The sequence below is a fragment of the Carcharodon carcharias genome, chromosome 9 (genome assembly GCF_017639515.1).
Source record: "Carcharodon carcharias isolate sCarCar2 chromosome 9, sCarCar2.pri, whole genome shotgun sequence".
NCBI lineage: Eukaryota > Metazoa > Chordata > Chondrichthyes > Lamniformes > Lamnidae > Carcharodon > Carcharodon carcharias.
This window is the reverse complement of record NC_054475.1, coordinates 44,556,693-44,577,134: the sequence shown is the minus strand read 5'-3', so window position 1 is coordinate 44,577,134 and position 20,442 is coordinate 44,556,693. Positions and strand designations below refer to the sequence as shown.

The 20,442-nt window shown below is 46.5% G+C and overlaps 1 protein-coding gene across 2 annotated transcripts in view; it reads right to left on the bottom strand.

The window, feature by feature from the left end:
* fance (FA complementation group E) overlaps window positions 1–20,442 on the bottom strand; it is a 235,753-nt gene that overhangs the window by 11,663 nt on the left and 203,648 nt on the right. Inside the window, exons 2-5 of one of the 2 annotated variants that reach the window (XM_041194850.1) lie at window positions 11,823–12,035; window positions 8,452–9,106; window positions 4,383–4,427; window positions 3,472–3,525 (exon numbers count right to left, since the gene is read on the bottom strand). In XM_041194850.1, the coding sequence (XP_041050784.1) occupies window positions 3,472–3,525; window positions 4,383–4,427; window positions 8,452–9,106; window positions 11,823–12,031 (963 nt within the window). In that variant the 5' untranslated portion in view covers window positions 12,032–12,035. The remainder of the gene's footprint in view (window positions 1–3,471; window positions 3,526–4,382; window positions 4,428–8,451; window positions 9,107–11,822; window positions 12,036–20,442) is intronic. The other variant, XM_041194852.1, reaches the window with a different exon arrangement.

The following is a 20,442-nucleotide window of genomic DNA, read 5'->3' as shown; positions in this document are numbered from 1 at the left end:
CACAATACTCCAGCTGAGTTCTAACGAGTGTCTTATATAAATTCAGCATAACCTCCCTGCTCTTGTACTCTATGCCTCTATTAATAAAGCCCAGGACACGATATGCTTTATTAACTGCTCCCTCCACCTGTCCAGCCACCTTCAATGATCTATGCAAGGGTCCCAATACTGACCCTTGGGGAACTCCGCGACAAACCTTCTTCCAGTTTGAAAAATATCCATTGGCCGTTACTCTCTGCTTCCTATTTTTCAGCCAATTTTATATCCACGTTGCTACTGTCCCTTTTATTCCATGAGCAATAACTTTTCTCACGTCTATTGTGGTATTGTACCAAATGCCTTTTGAAAGTCCATGTACACCACATCAACAACATTACCCTCACATGCCTTCTCTGTTACCTCTTCAAAAAACTTCAGCAAGTTAGTTAAATACGATTTCCCCTTTAGAAATCCATGCTGGCTCTTCCTTATCAACCCATATTTTCTATGTGACTACTAATTCTATCTTGAATAATTGTTTCTAGAATTTTACCCACCACTGAAGTTAAACTGACTGGTCTGCAATTGCTGGGCTTATCCTTACAACCTTTTTTGAACAAGGGCGTAATGTTTGCAATTCTTCAGTCCTCTGGCACCTGCCCTGAGTTTAGGGAAGACTGAAAGGTTATGGCCAGTGCCCCTAAAATTTCTACTCTCTCTTCCTTCAATATCCTTGAACGCATCTCATCCAGTCCTGGTGCCTTGTCAACTTTAAGTACCAACAGTCAATTCAACACTTCCTCCTTATCAATTTTGAACCCTTCTAATGACAGAGTTTCCTCATCTGTCACCATGGCCTGGGTAGCATCTACTGCCTTGGTAAAAATGGATGCAAAGTATTCATTTAATACCTCAGCCATGGCCCCTTCGTCCATGTGTAAATTCTTTTTTAGGTCCCTAATCAGCCCAACGCCTCCTTTTACCACTCTTTTACTATTTATATACCTACAGAAGAATTTGGGATTCCCCTGTATGTTGGCTGCCATTTCTCATAATCCCTCATCATTTCTCTAATGTGCTTTTTCACCTCTCCTTTGAACCTTCTGTATTTCTCTTGTTCTCAGTTGTATTTTTTACCTGACACCTGCCATAAGCACACTTTTTCTTTATCTTAATTTCTATCTCCTTTATCATCCAGGGATTTCTGGATTTGTTTGTCCTACCTTTTCCGTTCGATGGAATATACCTTGACTGTGCCCGAACCAATTATTTTTTGAAGGTAGCCCATTGTTCAGCTATAGATTTTGCTGCCAATCTTTTATTCTAGTCTATTTGGCCCAGCTCCGTTCTTGCCCCAACAAAGTCGGCTTTTGTCCAGTTAATTATTCTTACTCTGGATTGCCTGTCGTCCTTTTCTATCATCATCCTAAAACATACAATACAATGATCACTGTCTCTTAAATGTTTCCCTACTGACACTTGATCTACTGGGCCCACCTCATTTCCAATAACCAGGTCCAACAGTGCGTCTGTTCTTGTTGGATTGGACACATGCTGCTGTAGAAAATTCTCCTGAGCACAATCTAGGAACTTTTGCCCCTCTCTATTCTTTACACCACCACTGTCCCAAGTCTACATTTGGGTAATTAAAGTCAGCCATTATAACTATTCTATAATGCTTGTGTCTCTTTATAATTTCCCTGCAGATTTTTTCTTCTACGTCCTTCTCACTATTTGGCTGTCTGTAGACTACACCAAGCAATGTAATTGCACCCTTTTTGTTCCTTAGCTCTAGCCAAATTGATTTTGTTGTTGAACATTATTGAATTGCTGCTGTCTACCTGGTGTAGGAACACTCACAATGCAGTTAGAGAGGGAGTTTCAGTATTTTAACCGAGCAACAGTGAAGGAATGACAATATAATTCCAAGTCAGGATTGTGTGTGTCTTGGAGGGGAACTTGTAGGTGCTGGTGCTCCTATGCATCTTCTGCCCTTGCCCTTCTAGGTGCTAGAGGTTACTGATTTGTAGGTGCTGCCGAAGGAGCCTTGGCAAGTTGCAGCATTGCCTCTTGTAGGTGCTACACAATGCTGCAACTTGCTTCAGTAATGAATGGGGTACAAATCAAGTGCCTGCTTTGTACTGGATGGTATTCTTGCATATTTGTTGGAGCTGCACTCATCCAGACAAGTGGAGAGTATTCCATCACGCTCCTGACTCGTCCTTCTAGATGGTGGACAGGCTTTGGTGAGTCTAGAGGTGAGTTACTCGCTGCAGAATTCTCAGCCTCTGATCCGCTCTTGCAACCACAGTATATATATGGCTGATTTTGGTTAATGGTGTGGGATTCAGTGATTAGTAATGTCATGGAACATCAAGGGGAGATAGTTAGAAACTCTCTTGTTGGAGATGATCATTGCCTGGCACTTGTGTGGCATGAATGTTACTTGCCACTCACCAGCCCAAGCCTGAATGTTGTCCAGGTCTTTCTACACGTAGACGGCTTCAGTATCTGAGGAATCGCAAATGGTACTGAATAATATGTAATTATCAGCAAACATCGCCACTTCTGACCTTACAATGGAGGAAGGCCATTAATGAAACAGCTGAAGATGGTTGAGCTTCAGATACCATCCCAAAGGACTCCTGCAGCGATAGCCTGGGACTGAAATGATTGGCCTCCAATGACCACAGCCATCGGTATGACTGCAACCAGTGAAGAATTTTCCCCCTGATTTCCATTAACTTCAATTTTACAAGGCCACACCTGGTCTTTCACCCCATCCCTCCCCCACCAGGACTATCTGTACCTTTCCCGTCCTTTCTACCCTTAATTAGCACATTCCTTTAGATAATATCACCACCTTCAGCTCCTCTTTGTCCTTTTGTCTGTGACATCTTTTAGTTATCTTTACTTATCACTGGCCCTCTATCCAGCTCTTCTTGTCCAACCTCTCCCCCCCACCCTTTAATCCAGCTTATATTTCATCCCTTTTCTATTTTTTCTTAGTTCTGTTGAAGAGTCATGCGGACTCGAAACGTTAACTGTGCTCCTCTCCACAGATGCTGCCAGACCTGCTGAGCTTTCCAGGTATTTTTGTTTTTGTCCTGGTCAAATGCTGCCTTGATGTCAAGGGCAGTCATTCTCACTGAACCCCTGGAATTCTTTGGTCCATGTATGGTCCAAAGTTGTGATGAGGTCTGAAGCCATGTAGCCCTAGCAGAACTCAAACTGAGCATCAGTGAGCAGGTTATTGGTGAGTAAATGCCCCTTGTGAGCACTGTCATGTTAATTATCTGTGGGCCCAAATTACAACCAGGGTCAGGAAAGCATTTCCTGGATAGGGAGAAGTTTGACACCATCAGTTTCCCAAAAACAGAAGATGTAGGCCAGTGAGGCTTGGCAGAATGGGCCACCACCTCAACAAAGTCAACGTGTAGTGCAGTTCACTGCAAACAGGGTGTTACTTTAAGAAAACCACACTGGCCCTACCTGGCTTGGATCACATTCATTCAGGATATTCAGTTCTTGAGATGTTCCCAACTTCTGGAGGGAGAGGAAGGAAACAAAAACACTCAACAAAGAATTTACAGGTTGCAACAACCAGCTGACCCTTCGACTTGTAAACCATTACAAACACAATTCATTTGATTTCAGAAATAAATCAGCACAGTCATAGCTGCGCTGCAATTAACAGAACAGCAGAATTTAGTTTCCAGGACAAATCGCAACAAAGCTTTCACTGGTAGAGAAGCAAATAAGAATAGGTGAGGATAGTCACTCTATTTAGTTCTTTACCTGGCTAGCGACCTGTTGTAGGCATCTTCAACATCTCCTTCTCCACTTCAGTTAATGAGACATCATATAATTACAGTGCCAAACTCATATCATCTACTTTACTTACAATATTAGGCTTTCCATTGGCCAGACATAGCTTAATAACTGGGGGAGAAAAGCAAGTGCAACCCAGTTAATTCCAGAACTGAATGGATGGGGTGGGGTAGATAATCCACTGCAGAAGCCAATTGTTAGCTAGCTCAATGAGGAATGCACTAGCAGCATTTTTGGATTCTTCTCCATCATCCTGGTTCCTGGAACAGACGGCAGTGTCCTGGACTCTATGGTTTGGTTTGACTTGAAAACTTAAATCTATTGTACATCACTGCTGCTAGATGGCACTAATCACGAATGTGTCCCAATATGAGTTCAATGGATAATCAAATCAGTAAAGGTTATTTTCTACCCAATGCTAATCTGACGGATGAGCATGCTTTACTTTCTAACGTAAAAGCACTGCTGCAAATTGCCAGTAAAACAGAAGACTTTTGAAAATTTCGGATAAAAGCCACCTCCAATGGGAGCGTTGGCTTTGCTGTAGACAAAAATGTTAACAGAACACTTACATCCGAGTCAGCCTCAAACAGATCCCTCAGTCTCGATACTGAAGACTTTAAGAAAAACAGAATATACGTGAATCAGCAGATTTAGTAACTTAGAAACACAGAATCAGCAAGGCTTGCTCTATCAAATATCCCACCTAATGACCTCCATGTTTTAAATAATGGACTCCATTTGATTCCTAAGTCTTGGTTTCCCTTCCCTGAGGAATTACTAGTCTCCATTTTAAGTGCGATTTGAAGTTTCTTACATCAGTATGTAATTATACCAGTGAATCTCCTTTGATTGCACAGGGAGCTGGAGGAAATATACATCTAATAGCCTGTTAGGACAGATACAGCTAACAGCATTTACAGTACCACCTCTGGAATGAATGACAATAGCAGAACATCATCCATTAAATTTGATGTTCTACAGCATCAGTGTTATTAACTCAAGAATCTTGAGATATTTATGTGGATTTAACCTATTTACGTGGAGGAATCAAGTTTGATTGTACTTGCAAGTCTCCACATCTTCCTTGCCCACTTCAAATTATCCCTCTGATCGCTGGTTATGAAAGACAATACTGATTCTCTTATTTAGGGTCGGGTTGGGGAAGGTTTCTGTTTAATATCAGTGTGATTCCTTTTATGTTCAGCAGATTTGACATGATCTGTGACAGGTGAAAAGGTAAAGGACTGCATGTTGGGATAAGGTTTACTGGTCTGGGAGAACTGAGACTCTTCCAAACTGTCAATGAATTCTGCAGGATTACCACAAGGTGCACTTTTTTACTTTAACTTTTAACAGAAGAGTTTTCCTTTGAGTGAAGGATGGAGGCTTATTTGGCAAAAGGACCAGGAGGAGTGAGGAGTGAGAATGCACGAGGCAAAGGCAGTCAAGTATGCAGCTTTGACTCAGAGGGCAAAGATGCCCACTGAACTGCTCATATTTAGCATTAGAGGTGATGATGGAGGATACAGGGAGACAGACAAGAGACCATTAATGGTAGTGAGTGGGGCAGGGAATTGGAGCCTGGTGAATGAAGGCTTGAAGCTGAGTGGGAGTTTTAGCAGCTGTCATGCAAATTGTTTGGAGTCAAACACCTTCAGAGGTTTCGCCATGTTAAAGGCAGTATATAAATGCAAATTGTTAATCACCAGCACATATTCAGCAGCCTGTAGACAATCTGCATAATAGGTAAAGCGCCAATGAACAAAGCAGTGTCACAATTTGTGAACACCAACAAATAAAGAACAATTTTGCATATTTACAGTGCCTTTCATGACCTACAAAGTACTTCATGGCTAATTAAGTACTGAAATCATGAAATAGAAAGAAAGACTTGCATTATATACCATTTTTCACATTCTTTGAACTTCCTAAAGCACATAAAGGAAAAGTGATAGGAAGAGTCTAGGCTTGTTCTTGCCCCCTGAATTACAATGGAATCATATGAAGATAATGTTGCAGAGAGGGAGCAGTTTCAGGAGATCTCAGAATGGACAGTCACATACTGCCAATATGCAGGACCATGACAGTTGTTATACTGGGATTGAAAACACTCAGGGTCTGGTACTAAGAAGAATATTGAAAGTGAAGGCAAGACTATTGTGGCTTGACGGCTGACTGATAAAGAATGATGGGCAAAAAATGCCAACTTTGCCAGCACTGCCCACATCTTGTGAATTAATTTTTAGAAAAAATGCTGGTAGTAGGCCACAGGCTGAAAAACCATAGCAAGCATTTGAGAGAAACGAGGGGCTGATTTTTCCAGGTTCTGAAAGAGAGGGAGTTGAAGGGACAGAATCCCACAAGCAGAAGTAGTTAGCACTAATAGTCATCAACCAGCATCTGCAAGGTAGGAAGATCAAGGGACCAGTAAAATGCAGATAGGGCAGTCGAGAGGGAGAGGGAAATTGATGGCGGTAAGGATGGCAGAAGAAAGATTCCGAAGAGATGGGGAGAGGTAAAAGCTGCAGCTCCCAGTCCTCTCAGGTCATTGCAGTTCCTATTGGAGGTCACAGCCAGCCACTCTCCACTAACAATGTCATTAATAAATAAGTCGTAGATGTTGCTGGCGATATGACATCTCCAGACTTTTCCTCATTTACCAAGCATTTTACCAATGAGAAAACCTCCTGTGATCCCGTGGAAAAGTCTTCCGAGAGTGCTCGAGAGTTTAAGATGGAAAACCAGTTGGTCCTGATCAAGTTCCACCCATATGTTTAGTGTTCCATTGTGTGATGTCTCGTACGCTTCCTTCACTAAAGAAGCAGTTCCAAGTCAATGGAAGCAAACAATCATTGTTCTGGTGTCGAAGCAACAACCAGCATCATTTTTTAAGCTACGTCTCATTGCCTTGACAGGGCACTTCCCTGAGGTCGGCAGAGCAGTTCATAACTAAGTGGTTACTATTGTAGCCAGGCTGGAAGATCGACAGTGGTTAATACGGTGAATGTGCTTTGTAAAAGTGGCAAAAGCTGGGAACAACCTAAACCATTATTACTACAGATTTTTCAAAGGCGTTCAACAGGGTGGATCATACACTTCTGGTTAAAGTTAAATGTACATGAGATTCTTGTCCGGTGAATTGCTGACTTCCTCCCTGACCACACAAGTCTGTCAGGTAGTGTGGCCATCTATCCAAAAGTGTTCAATTAACAGCAGCTGTGCCTCAGGGCACTCTGCTAGGACCACATCCTTCCTAATCCTCATTAATGATACTTTTCTTCAGGTCTCAAATACTAGAAATAGGTGGATGATATGACAGTCAGGGAGTCTAGGCAGCTAACGCAGTCAATGAGGTCAGAAAACATTCAACACTCCGTGTATGGTGTAAGGAAGACTGTATGCAGCTAAATGCTACTAAATGTGATGCCATATCAGTAGACTTTCGTAGACATGAGCACATGCTCATTGACATAAAGTTAGGCAATTACACCCTGACAGAGGTGTAAGTCTTGAAAATCTCAGCTGTACACATTCAAGGGAGGAAAACAAAATCCCATTCATGTGTCAGGTTTCAGTCAGATTCAGGTTGTCAATGTACTCATCCTGGAAGAGCACAAACAAGAGGATCTTATTCAGGAGAGGAAAGACTTTTTTGCAGGACATTAATGGCCAGCCTGAAGGTTGCTAGGATGGGAGCTAGAAGGAGGTGTTGGGTCAGGAAATGGAGAGAGTATTGGGAAGGGCAGAGGACCTGAACAAAGTGGCACTGATAGTTAACACTGGGAAAGGGGGCAGCCTGAGAGAATGCTCAGAGAATACCAGCAATTTGTGCCACAAGAACCAGGTGGGAGTTAGATGAAGTTGTAGGGCCTGTTCAGGAGGGAGAAGGTTCTGGGACCAAGTAGTTAAGCAGAGTAGTGACGGGCAGACAGGCAGTATAGGAGACGGGCACAGGGGCAGGGAGTACATCAGTGGCTGAGACAGGAGATGAGGGATACAATAACAAAGCAGGGAAGAAATAAGTAAAATCATTAATACTGCACCTTGCATATCCTCAGGGGGCCCCAAAGAAAATCCCTACAAAGGGATATGAGCTGGAACACTGCATGAACTTCCTGCTCCTCTTTGAATGCCATGGGATCCGTTATGTTCCCATAAACTGGGAGACTGGGACTTAAAACATTTCATTCAAAAGACACCTCTGATACTGCAGCATTCCCTCAATGCTGCACTAATGTGCAGCCTAAATATGCTCAAGTGCTGGAGTGGGTCTGGAATGTAAAATCTTTTGACTCAGTTGAGAATTACATCACTACACTAAACTGACACTTCAAAGATGAGGAAATAGATGGAAAGGAAGGAGCTTTGGCTTTACTCCTCCGCCACTCTCCCCTCCCCACCCAAAAATCTTGTTTGCCTGCCCTTCCTTCCTTCTGCAGTGCATAATAGATAATAACATTCATAAGCCTGTTTGTGTCTGGAAAAACTATTTCCAAAATGTTAATACCAGAATTAAGAAACCAATTGTATAAGATACTGGAGAGATAACATTGGATGAAACAAATCATTCAAATTATGGGCACAACTCACAATGAACAGCTTCTGCCAAACATACATTTGGATAAAGGTGACTTGTACCTTGACATGTTCTGGCAAATCAAGACTTTTCTCTGTCTTTAGAGGTGACTTCTGTTCCACCTCAACGATATCCAACTTGTTCTGTACCTGTGGACTGATAATTGGCCCATTTTCCAAGCTCCCAGGCATTGTGGTGAGATCTTGCTTCTCGTTGCCAATAAGGGGCTCAGGACAGACAGTGTCCTGCGTCAATTTGATTTTCTTTGTTGCATTTTGCTCACCATCATCCAAAGGAGATGCATCTTTCATGAAATTTTTCCGTTTTTTAGGATTCTGTATTAATACTGACTTGCCTTCAGTATTTTCAGAGGATTCATTACCATTGCTCTTCTGTTGTTGACTGAAGTACCATCTGAACCTTTGCCCAGCATCTGAACGCTCTTCAGAAATCCCCATTAACTTTTGACAGAGGCTTCTCCATTGTTGCTGAGATTGCTCTGTATGTGAATGAGGCACCAAATGACCCAGTCCATCTCCTATGTCCTGCTCCAGGGTATCAATTAATCTCTGTGTCCAGAGATCAGCATCTGGGTTTTGCCTCAACTGTACGATGAGATGATGCAGGCAGTCTTTAGGTACAACAGTATTCCCCAGGTGAAGAAATGATAAAAGATTTCTTCTGGCTATCACAGGTAAAAGATAAAACAACGGTATTCTAAAAGAGAGAAAACAATGAAACCATTATTCAGCTGAGAGTCATAGCATTGTTACCACAATTGATCTCAAATCCTGCAATTTTTTACACCTAACCCCAGCGCGCCTTGCTGCCTGAGTAACTCAAATTTGCAGAAGCACAGAGAATGCCAGGCGATATCAGTGATAACAAATCACATGCCCTACGTATAATTTACAGACCAATGAGTTATTTAATACTTTAATTACATCCCACTGTAATGAGATGAGAAGGCACTTTCATTTCTGGGACTTGAGTTCGAATAAAAACCACACTGATGCAAAGGCCTTATCAGCTCCCTGTACAGTCCTACATGAAATGACAATCTCAATCTGGTTTTTAATGAAGTTGGCCTTCTTTTACAAATCCATATCAATTTTCATCGAAATATAATGAAGCAATTTAAGAAACTGCAATGTGGTTTAAGTGCACAGCAAGTGAAAAAGACTGCAAGATTAGCCATTTGGTGTAATACCAGACAGATGAGGTCAAAGACTCCTTTAACCAGTTTCATCCAAAGGTGTTCATACTAGTCATATCCAAGGCTGGGATTGGGCTCAGTTGGCACACTTGATGGCCTTCATTGTCCAAATTCAAACATGAAGAAGCTATTAGGGAAAGCCAGAAGATGGTCACTGACAATGAAACTTTACTCCAGTGTGAGTCACCATGACAAGGGGTAGATTCATTTAGCCATTGAGTTTCTAGTAAGTCACCATTAACCAAACAGACTTGAGGTATTTTGGCCAAAGACTTGGCTTTAACATTCCAGTTCACTTGTTTTTTTCTTTTACTTATTCTTCTGAGATCTGAACATCACTGGCATGGCCAGAGCATTTGTTACTCATCACTAACTGCCCTGAGAAGGTGGTGGTGAGCCACGTTCTTGAGCCGCTGCAGTCCATGTGATGTAGGTACACCCACAGTGGTGTTAGGGAGTTCCAGAATTTTGACCCAGCAACAGTGAAGGAACTGTGATGTATTTCCAAGTCAGGATAGTGTGTGATTTGGAGGAGAACTTGCAGGTGGTGATGTTCCCATCTATCTGCTGCCCATGCCCTTCTAGATGGTAGAGGTCGTAGGTATGGAATGTGCTGTTGAGGGAGACTTGGCAGGTTGTTGCAGTGCACCTTGCAGATGGTACACACACAGCTGCCACTGTGCATCAGTGGTGGAAGGAGTGAATGTTTAAGGTGGTGGATGGGGTTTCAATAAAGCGAGCTGCTTTGTTCTGGATGGTGTCAAGCTTCTTAAGTGTTATGGGAGCTGCACTCATCCAGGCATGTAGAGAGTATTCCATCACACTCCTGACTTGTGCCTTGTAGATGGTGGACAGGCTTTAGGGGGTCAGGAGATGAATTAGTTGCCACCGGATTCCTAGCCTCTGACTTTACTATGAATGGTGAGGCAGGTTTGCTTTCATGATTCCCTGATACAGCAATTTACATTTCTATCGTATGGTCATATATAAAAAAAATTGAGTCCATAAGGTAAAAAAAACAATGAACACCTAGTGGGTTCAGCAAACTACAAGTACAGACAAATGCGATAGCTCCTAACAAACATGCAAAGTCACAAAGAATTACTGACAGGAGGAAAGGCATTACCAACTCAAAGAGAGAACTAACACCACAATGTACATTTTATGGATCTCCTCACAGCTGGATCAACAACAGATGCCCAAAAGCAAGTCAATGTCTGACCTCTTGGCAAACATGTGGCAAATGGTACAGAGAGAAGAATTGAAAATAATAGACAAAAAATATGAATCTCAAATCAAAAAGTTAGGAAAGAACTTCCATGTATGTCACCTTTCACATCTTCAGGATCTCTCAAAGTACTTAAGCAAAACTTAATGGTGAATTGTAGTCATTGGCCTAGGCAAACATTTTGTGCACAGCAAGGTCCCAAAAAGAGCAATGGGATAAATGTTTTTAATGGGTGCTGGTCGAGGGATAAATATTAACCAGGACTCCTGCTCTTTGAACAGTGCCACAGAATCTTTTTATTCCATTTTAGGGGACAGATAAGGCCTTGGTTTAAAAGTCTCACCTGAAAGATGGCACCTTAAACAGTGCACTTCCTCAGTACCATACTGAAATGCTAGAAGGACTTGCATTTATAGTTCCGCGACGACTGGATACCCCAAAGCGATTTTAAAGCGTAGTCACCATTGTAATGTGGGAAACACAGCAGCCATTATGCTTATAGCAAACTCCCACAAACAGTAACGTGATAATGACCAGATAATCTGTTTCTGGGATGTTGACTGAGAGATAAATATTGGCCAGGAGACCAAGGATAACTCCCCTGCTCTTCTTCAAAGTAATACCATAGAATTTTTTACATCCACCTGAGACAGCAGACAGGACCTTGTTTAATGTGTTTGCCAAAAGACAGCACCAGAGTGCAGCACTTCCTCGGTACTGCACTGGAGTGTCAACCTAGGTTCTTGTACTCAAGTTTGGAAACAGGACTTGAACCCACAGCTTTCTAATGCTTTGGCAAGTGTGTTATCAACTGAGCCACAAGCCTGGGTTATGTCAAGTCTTTGATGTGAAGCTTAAATACTACCCTCGTGCACGGAACAATGATTTAAAAGTACGGGGTGGGGGGGATGATTAAAGTAGATTAAGTTTTATTAAAATTTCTCAAATTTGGTAGAGTATCAGAAATGGTCACAATTAAAGGTTCTTACAGACTAAGCCTCTGCTCCTTTCCTTCTAACCATGGCTCAGGCTGACACAATGTCTCTATGAAGGTTCTCCAATGGAGAGGCTGCTTTGATTGGATACGCTGGAGAATATGAAATGCAGTAGTAGCTCCCGATACACCCATGATCAGTGCGTGAAGCAGGATTTGGAATGGTTTCTCAAACTGTTCCAGCAGCTCTTTATAGTCCTTCATGCTCCTAAGAAATCACAAATAAAAAGTGCTGATTTAAAATTATATGACTTTTTTTCAAAATCACTCAAAGATGCTCAACCTTTTTAAACTGAGGACATGTGATAAGACCAGTGAATGGGAAATGGGTCACCTTGAACTTTAAAACCTTTAAGGTTGGTGCGGAACAAAAATAAATTCCTTCCACCAACACTTAGTGATAGCACATGACATTTAAACAACAGCAAACTAAGGGTTTGTAAGTATGAAAAGTGGTGCTGTGACTTTAGTTAGGGACAGTGACATACCAAAGGTGTGATGATGCAACAAAAATTGATTTTTACCTCTTAATTTATTTCTCTTCTGATCTTATCTTGTACATAGCAGCATTTTTTAAAAAGGTCTCCCTTGCAAGTTACTGCTTTCTCCGTTCTTCCTTTCCTTTAATGCACATCTTTTGGTGCTGCCTGCTGCATATCTCTGCTATTTTGGATTCTCCTCTGCTGTTTAGGTAACATGGGAATTGTGCACCCTCCCTTATTTTTCTGTTACACTCTCCTCTCCATTTGCAGTTTTAGTTACTCTTTCTTTTCTTCCTATCCCATTTTGTTCTCTCGGTCTTCAGTTCTTGTATGCTCTCAATCCCAGTATGCTCTGAATCTCTCTTCAATTCCCAACTTCTCTCTCTCTTCCTGTTCTTTTCCCTGACAGGCTCTCCCTCTATCACCAGCTTATTTCCTATTGTCTTATGTTACACTAAAGATCATATTTACAATAAATATAATTGAATTCTAGGATCTGAGCTTTACGTTGCATTATTATTTTAGCACTGAGTAAAATGTTAATTTTAATATTAACTCCATTAAAATACTAATAAGGAAGGGGGGTAGTTAGAACACTGAAAACAGGTAATTCTGCTTTTCCCTCCACTTTTATCTTGCAAAAAATACTTTATTCATAAAATATCTAAAAGCATACAAAACATTTCAAAATGGCCATAAATGAAAGTGTAATGACATTCAAATATTCTACCTAATGTTGCACTGTGAGGTGCTTCAATACAATAAAAAAAAACATAACAAACATTTCAGGATGGTCATTACTGAAAGTGCAATGACATTCAAATTATTTACATAGATCATGTTATGCTCTATGGTGCTTCAATACAATTGGGATGCTTGTAATATTTAGAGTCACAGAGTTTTACATCACAGAAACAGGCCCTTTGGCTCATCGTGTCCGCTCTGGTCATCAAGCACCTATCTACTCAAATCCCATTTTCTAACACTTGGCCCATAGCCTTGTATGTTACAGCTTTTCAAGTGTTCATTTAAATACTTCTTAAATGTTGTGAGGGTTCTCACCTCTACCACCCTTTCAGGCAGTGAGCTCCAGGTACCCGCCATTCTCTGGGTGAAATTTTTTTTTCCTCAAATCCCCTCTAAACCTCCTGCCCCTTAGCTTAAATCAGTGCCCCCTGGTTATTGACCCCTCTACTAAGAGGAAACGTTTCTTCCTATCTACCCTATCTATGCCCCTCATAATTTTGTACACCTCAATCAGGTCCCCCTCAGCCTTCTCTGCTCTAAAGAAAACAAACAACCCCAGCCTATCTAGTCTCTCTTCATAGCTGAAATGCTCCAGCCCAGGCAATATCCTGGTGAATCTCCTCTGCACCCTCTCCAGTGCAATCACATCCTTCCAATAACGTGGCGAACAGAACTCCAGCTGTGGCCTAACTAACGTTTTGTACAGTTCCATCATTACCTCCCTGCTATTGTATTCAATGCCTTGAATAATAAACGTAAGCGTCCCATATGCCTTCTTAACCACCTTATCTACTGTGCTTCTCCCTTCAGGATTTATCTTCCTAGGGTCCACCCATTCATCGTGTATTCTCTTGCCTTGTTAGTCCTCCCAAAATGCATCACCTCACACTTTTCAGGATTAAATTCCATTTGTCACTATTCTGTCAATCTAACCAGCCTGTCAATATCTTCCTGTAGTCTAAGGCTTTCCTCTTCACTATTAACCACACAACCAATTTTCGAATCATCTGCAAAATTACTGATCATACCCCCTACGTCATTAGTGTACACTACAAACAGCAAGGGAACCAGCACCAAACCCTGCTGTACGCCACTGGACACAGGCTTCCAGTCACAAAAACAACCTTTGGCCATCACCCTCTGCCTCCTGCCACTAAGTCAATTTTGGATCCAATTTGCCAAATTACCCTGGATCCCATGGACTCTTACCTTCTTGACCAGTCTCCCATGTGAGACCTTGTCAAAAGCCTTACTGAAGTGAATTTAGACATCAACTATACTACCCTGATCTACACACCTAATCAGCTCCTTGAAAAATTCAATCAAATTTGTTAAACATGACCTCCCCTTAACAAAGCCATACTGACTATTCTTGATTAATCCTTGCCTCTCCAAGTGAAGATTAATTCTGTCCCTCAGAATTTTTCCAATAGTTTCCCTACCATTGATGTTAGACTCACTGGCCTGTAGTTCCCTGGTTTATCCCAACCACCCTTCTGGAATAATGGTATCACATTAGCTGTCCTTCAGTTCTCTGGTACCTCTCCTGTGGTCAGAGAGGATTTGAAAATTAATGTCAGAGCCCCCGCAATCTCCTCCCTTGCCTCCCACAGCAGCCTGGCTTACATCTCATCTGGGCCCAGGGATTTATCCACTTTTAAGCCCACTAATACCTCCTCCTTCTCAATGCTAATTTGTTCAAGTATATCAGTCCCCCTCCCTGATTTCTATACCTACGTCATCCTTCTCTATCGTGACTACAGATGCAAAGTACTAATTTAAAACCTTACCTACGTCTTCCAACTCCACCTACAGATTGCCTCTTTGGTTCCTAATGGACCCTACTCTTGCCCCTAATACACTTATAAAATGCCGTTGGATTTTCCTTTATTTTACCTACCAGTGTTTTTTCATGCCCCCTCTTCGCTCTCCTAATTTTTTTTTTAAGTCCCTGCACTTTCTACACTCCTCTAGGGCTTCCACTGCTTTGAGCCCTCGATATCTGCCATAAGCTTCCCTTTTTTTACTTATCCAACCTTGTACATCCCTCGGCATCCAGAATTCTCTGGACTTATTGGCCTTCACCTTTACGGGAACATGCTGAATTCTCATTCTTTCCTTTTTGACTGACTCCCACTGCCCTGATGTAGATTTTCCTACAAGTAGCTGCTCCCAGTCCACTTTGGCCAGATCCTGCCTTATCATATTAAAATCAGCCACCAATTTACTTCCGGTCCATCTTTGTCCTTTTCCATAACTAGTTTAAATCTTGCTGAGTTATGGTCACTATCACCGAAATGCTCCCCCACTGACACTTCTACTACTTGCCCAGCTTCGTTCCCTAAAATTAGGCCCAGCATCATCCCTCTCTTGTAGGACTTTCTACACGCTGGCTTAAAAAGCTCCCCTGGATACATTTTAAGAATTCCGCCCCCTCTAAGCCTTTTACGATTTATCTACCAAAGTTAATATTGAGGAAGTTGAAATTCCCTATTATTACCCTATTATTTTTACACTTCTGAGATTTGCCTACATATATGTCCTTCTATCTCTCCCTGCCTTCCAGACTGATTTGGGTTTCCTTCTATATTGTCTGTGCATCACCCCCTACTGTACGTCCATTCTGTACCCCAGCCCCCTGCCAAATTAGTTTAAACCCCACCAAATGCACTAGCAAACCCTGCCACAAGGATGTTGGTCCCGTTAAGATTCAGGTGCAACCCGTCGGACTTCCCAAGAAACGGACCCAGTGACCTAAAGCCCTCCCTCCTGCACCAATTCTTCAGCCACGGATTCATTTGCTCTATCCACCTATTCCTAACTCACCAGCACTTAGCAATGGGAGTAATCCAGAGATTACAACCTTTGAGGTTCTGCTTTTCAATCTGCTACATAGCACCCTAAATTCTTGTTGCAGGACCTCATTCCTCTTTCTACCTATGACATAGGTACCTATGTGAACCACGATCTCTGACTGTTCACCCTCTCCCTTCAGAATACCCTGCAGCCGTTCAGTGGCATCCTTGACCCTGGTCCCAGGGAAGCAACACACCATCCAATAGCCACACAAATGCCTATCTGTACCATATACTGCATATATTTAATGTGAATCATACAGCCCTAGGGTGCTTCTATACAATTTCCAGCTTTTACCCCACTCAGTTTGCAAGCTGCACAAGTCAGTTTTTCTCCCTCCTGTTAGAAAGGTGAATGTGATTGGGGCCCTCAAGCATCCCATGTGCATAACAGAACCAATCTCAACGCCTGCATGTATTTAACAGGCCCTGTGTCTTTCTCTCACCGTCAGGTATTTACCTGCCCCTGTCTCTCTCTCTCTCTCTATCTATCCCCCGGGTATTTACCCGGCCCTGTCTCTCTCTCTCTCTCTCCCGGGCATTTACCCGGCCCTGTCTCTCTCTCCCGGGTATTTACCCAGCCCTGTCTCTCTCTCTCTCTCCCGGGTATTTTACCCAGCCCTGTCTCTCTCCCAGGTATTTACTGGGCCCTGTGTCTCTCTCTCTCTCCCTCTCCCGGGTATTTACCGGGCCCTGACTCTGCCTCTCCCGGGTATTTACCCGGCCCTGTCTCTCTCCCGGGAATTTACCCGGCCCTGTCTCTCCTTCTCCCCAGGGTATTTACCCAGCCCTGTCTCTCTCCCGGGCATTTACCCGGCCCTGTCTCTCCCTCTCCCCAGGGTATTTTACCCAGCCCTGTCTCTCTCTCTCTCTCCCGGGTATTTTACCCAGCCCTGTCTCTCTCCCAGGTATTTAATGGGCCCTTTCTCTCTCTCTCTCCCTCTCCCAGGGGTTTACCCGGCACTGACTCTCTCCCTGGGTATTTACCCGGCCCTGCCTCTCTCTCCCGGGTATTTACCCGGCCCTGCCTCTCTCTCCCGGGTATTTACCCGGCCCTGCCTCTCTCTCCCGGGTATTTACCCGGCCCTGCCTCTCTCTCCCGGGTATTTACCCGGCCCTGCCTCTCTCTCCCGGGTATTTACCCGGCCCTGCCTCTCTCTCCCGGGTATTTACCCGGCCCTGCCTCTCTCTCCCGGGTATTTACCCGGCCCTGCCTCTCTCTCCCGGGTATTTACCCGGCCCTGCCTCTCTCTCCCGGGTATTTACCCGGCCCTGCCTCTCTCTCCCGGGTATTTACCCGGCCCTGCCTCTCTCTCTCCCGGGTATTTAACCGGCCCTGTCTCTCTCTCTGTCTCCCGGGTATTTAACAGGCCCTGTCTCTCTCTCTTCCGGGTATTTACCCGGTCCTGTCTCTCTCTCTCTCTCCCGGGTATTTACCCGGCCCTGTCTCTCTCTCTCTCTCCCGGGTATTTACCCGGCCCTGTCTCTCTCTCTCTCGCCCGGGTATTTACCCGGCCCTGTCTCTCTCTCTCTCGCCCGGGTATTTACCCGGCCCTGTCTCTCTCTCTCTCGCCCGGGTATTTACCCGGCCCTGTCTCTCTCTCTCTGCCAGGTATTTACCCGGCCCTGTCTCTCTCTGCCGGGTATTTACCCGGCCCTGTCTCTCTCTCTCTCCCTCGCCCGGGCGTTGACCGGGCCCTGACTCTCCCTCGCCCGGGCGTTGACCGGGCCCTGACTCTCCCTCGCCCGGGCATTTACCGGGCCCTGACTCTCCCTCGCCCGGGCATTTACCGGGCCCTGACTCTCCCTCGCCCGGGCATTTACCGGGCCCTGACTCTCCCTCGCCCGGGCATTTACCGGGCCCTGACTCTCCCTCGCCCGGGCATTTACCGGGCCCTGACTCTCCCTCGCCCGGGCATTTACCGGGCCCTGACTCTCCCTCGCCCGGGCATTTACCGGGCCCTGACTCTCCCTCGCCCGGGCATTTACCGGGCCCTGACTCTCCCTCGCCCGGGCATTTACCGGGCCCTGACTCTCCCTCGCCCGGGCATTTACCGGGCCCTGACTCTCCCTCGCCCGGGCATTTACCGGGCCCTGACTCTCCCTCGCCCGGGCATTTACTGGGCCCTGACTCTCCCTCGCCCGGGCATTTACCGGGCCCTGACTCTCCCTCGCCCGGGCATTTACCGGGCCCTGTCTCTCTCTGCCGGGTATTTATTCGGCCCTGTCTCTCTCTCTCTCTCTGTCGGGTAGTTACCCGGCCCTGTCTCTCTCTCTCTCTCTGTCGGGTAGTTACCCGGCCCTGTCTCTCTCTCTGTCTCTCCCGGGTATTTACCCGGCCCTGTCTCTCTCTCTCTCCCGGGTATTTACCCGGCCCTTTCTCTCTCTCTCTCTCTCTCCCGGGTATTTACCCGGCCCAGTCTCTCTCTCTCTGCCGGGTATTTACCCGGCCCTGTCTCTCTCTCTCTGCCGGGTATTTACCCGGCCCTGTCTCTCTCTCTCTGCCGGGTATTTACCCGGCCCTGTCTCTCTCTCTCTCTCTCCCGGATATTTACCAGGCCCTGTCTCTCTCTCTCTCTCTCCCGGGTATTCGCCGGGCCGTGACTCTCCCTCGCCCGGGTATTCGCCGGGCCGTGACTCTCCCTCGCCCGGGTATTCGCCGGGCCGTGACTCTCCCTCGCCCGGGTATTCGCCGGGCCCTGACTCTCCCTCGCCCGGGTATTCGCCGGGCCCTGACTCTCCCTCGCCCGGGTATTCGCCGGGCCCTGACTCTCCCTCGCCCGGGTATTCGCCGGGCCCTGACTCTCCCTCGCCCGGGTATTCGCCGGGCCCTGACTCTCCCTCGCCCGGGTATTCGCCGGGCCCTGACTCTCCCTCGCCCGGGTATTCGCCGGGCCCTGACTCTCCCTCGCCCGGGTATTCGCCGGGCCCTGACTCTCCCTCGCCCGGGTATTCGCCGGGCCCTGACTCTCCCTCGCCCGGGTATTCGCCGGGCCCTGACTCTCCCTCGCCCGGGTATTCGCCGGGCCCTGACTCTCCCTCGCCCGGGTATTCGCCGGGCCCTGACTCTCCCTCGCCCGGGTATTCGCCGGGCCCTGACTCTCCCTCGCCCGGGTATTCGCCGGGCCCTGACTCTCCCTCGCCCGGGTATTCGCCGGGCCCTTACTCTCCCTCGCCCGGGTATTCGCCGGGCCCTTACTCTCCCTCGCCCGGGTATTTACCCGGCCCTGACTCTCCCTCGCCCGGGTATTTACCCGGCCCTGACTCTCCCTCGCCCGGGTATTTACCCGGCCCTGACTCTCCCTCTCTCTCCCGGGTATTTACAGGGCCCTGACTCTCCCTCGCCCGGGTATTTACCGGGCCCTGACTCTCACTCGCACGGGTATTTAACGGGCCCAGACTCTCCCTCGCCCGGGTATTTACCGGGCCCTGACTCTCCCTCGCCCGGGTATTTACCGGGCCCTGACTCTCCCTCGCCCGGGTATTTACCGGGCCCTGACTCTACCTCGCCCGGGTATTTACCGGGCCCTGACTCTCCCTCGCCCGGGTATTTACCGGGCCCTGACTCTCCCTCGCCCGGGTATTTACCCGGCCCTGACTCTCCCTCTCTCTCCCGGGTATTTACCGGGCCCTGACTCTCCCTCTCTCTGCCGGGTATTTACCGGGCCCTGACTCTCCCTCTCTCTCCCGGGTATTTACCGGGCCGTGACTCTCCCTCTCTCTCCCGGGTATTTACCGAGCCCTGACTCTCCCTCGCCCGGGTATTTACCGGGCCCTGACTCTCCCTCGCCCGGGTATTTACCGGGCCCTGACTCTCCCTCGCCCGGGTATTTACCCGGCCCTGTCTCTCCCTCTCCCGGGTATTTACCCGGCCCTGTCTCTCTCTCTCCCGGGTATTTACCCGGCCCTGACTCTCTCTCCCGGGTTTTTACCCGGCCCTGTCTCTCTCTCTCCCGGGTATTTACCCGGCCCCGTCTCTCTCTCTCCCGGGTATTTACCCGGCCCCGTCTCTCTCTCTCCCGGGTATTTACCCGGCCCCGTCTCTCTCTCTCCCGGGTATTTACCCGGCCCCGTCTCTCTCTCTCCCGGGTATTTACCCGGCCCCGTCTCTCTCTCTCCCGGGTATTTACCCGGCCCCGTCTCTCTCTCTCCCGGGTATTTACCCGGCCCCGTCTCTCTCTCTCTCCCGGGTATTTACCCGGCCCCGTCTCTCTCTCTCCCGGGTATTTACCCGGCCCTGCCTCTCTCTCCCGGGTATTTACCCGGCCCTGCCTCTCTCTCCCGGGTATTTACCCGGCCCTGCCTCTCTCTCCCGGGTATTTACCCGGCCCTGCCTCTCTCTCTCCCGGGTATTTAACCGGCCCTGTCTCTCTCTCTGTCTCCCGGGTATTTAACAGGCCCTGTCTCTCTCTCTTCCGGGTATTTACCCGGTCCTGTCTCTCTCTCTCTCTCCCGGGTATTTACCCGGCCCTGTCTCTCTCTCTCTCTCCCGGGTATTTACCCGGCCCTGTCTCTCTCTCTCTCGCCCGGG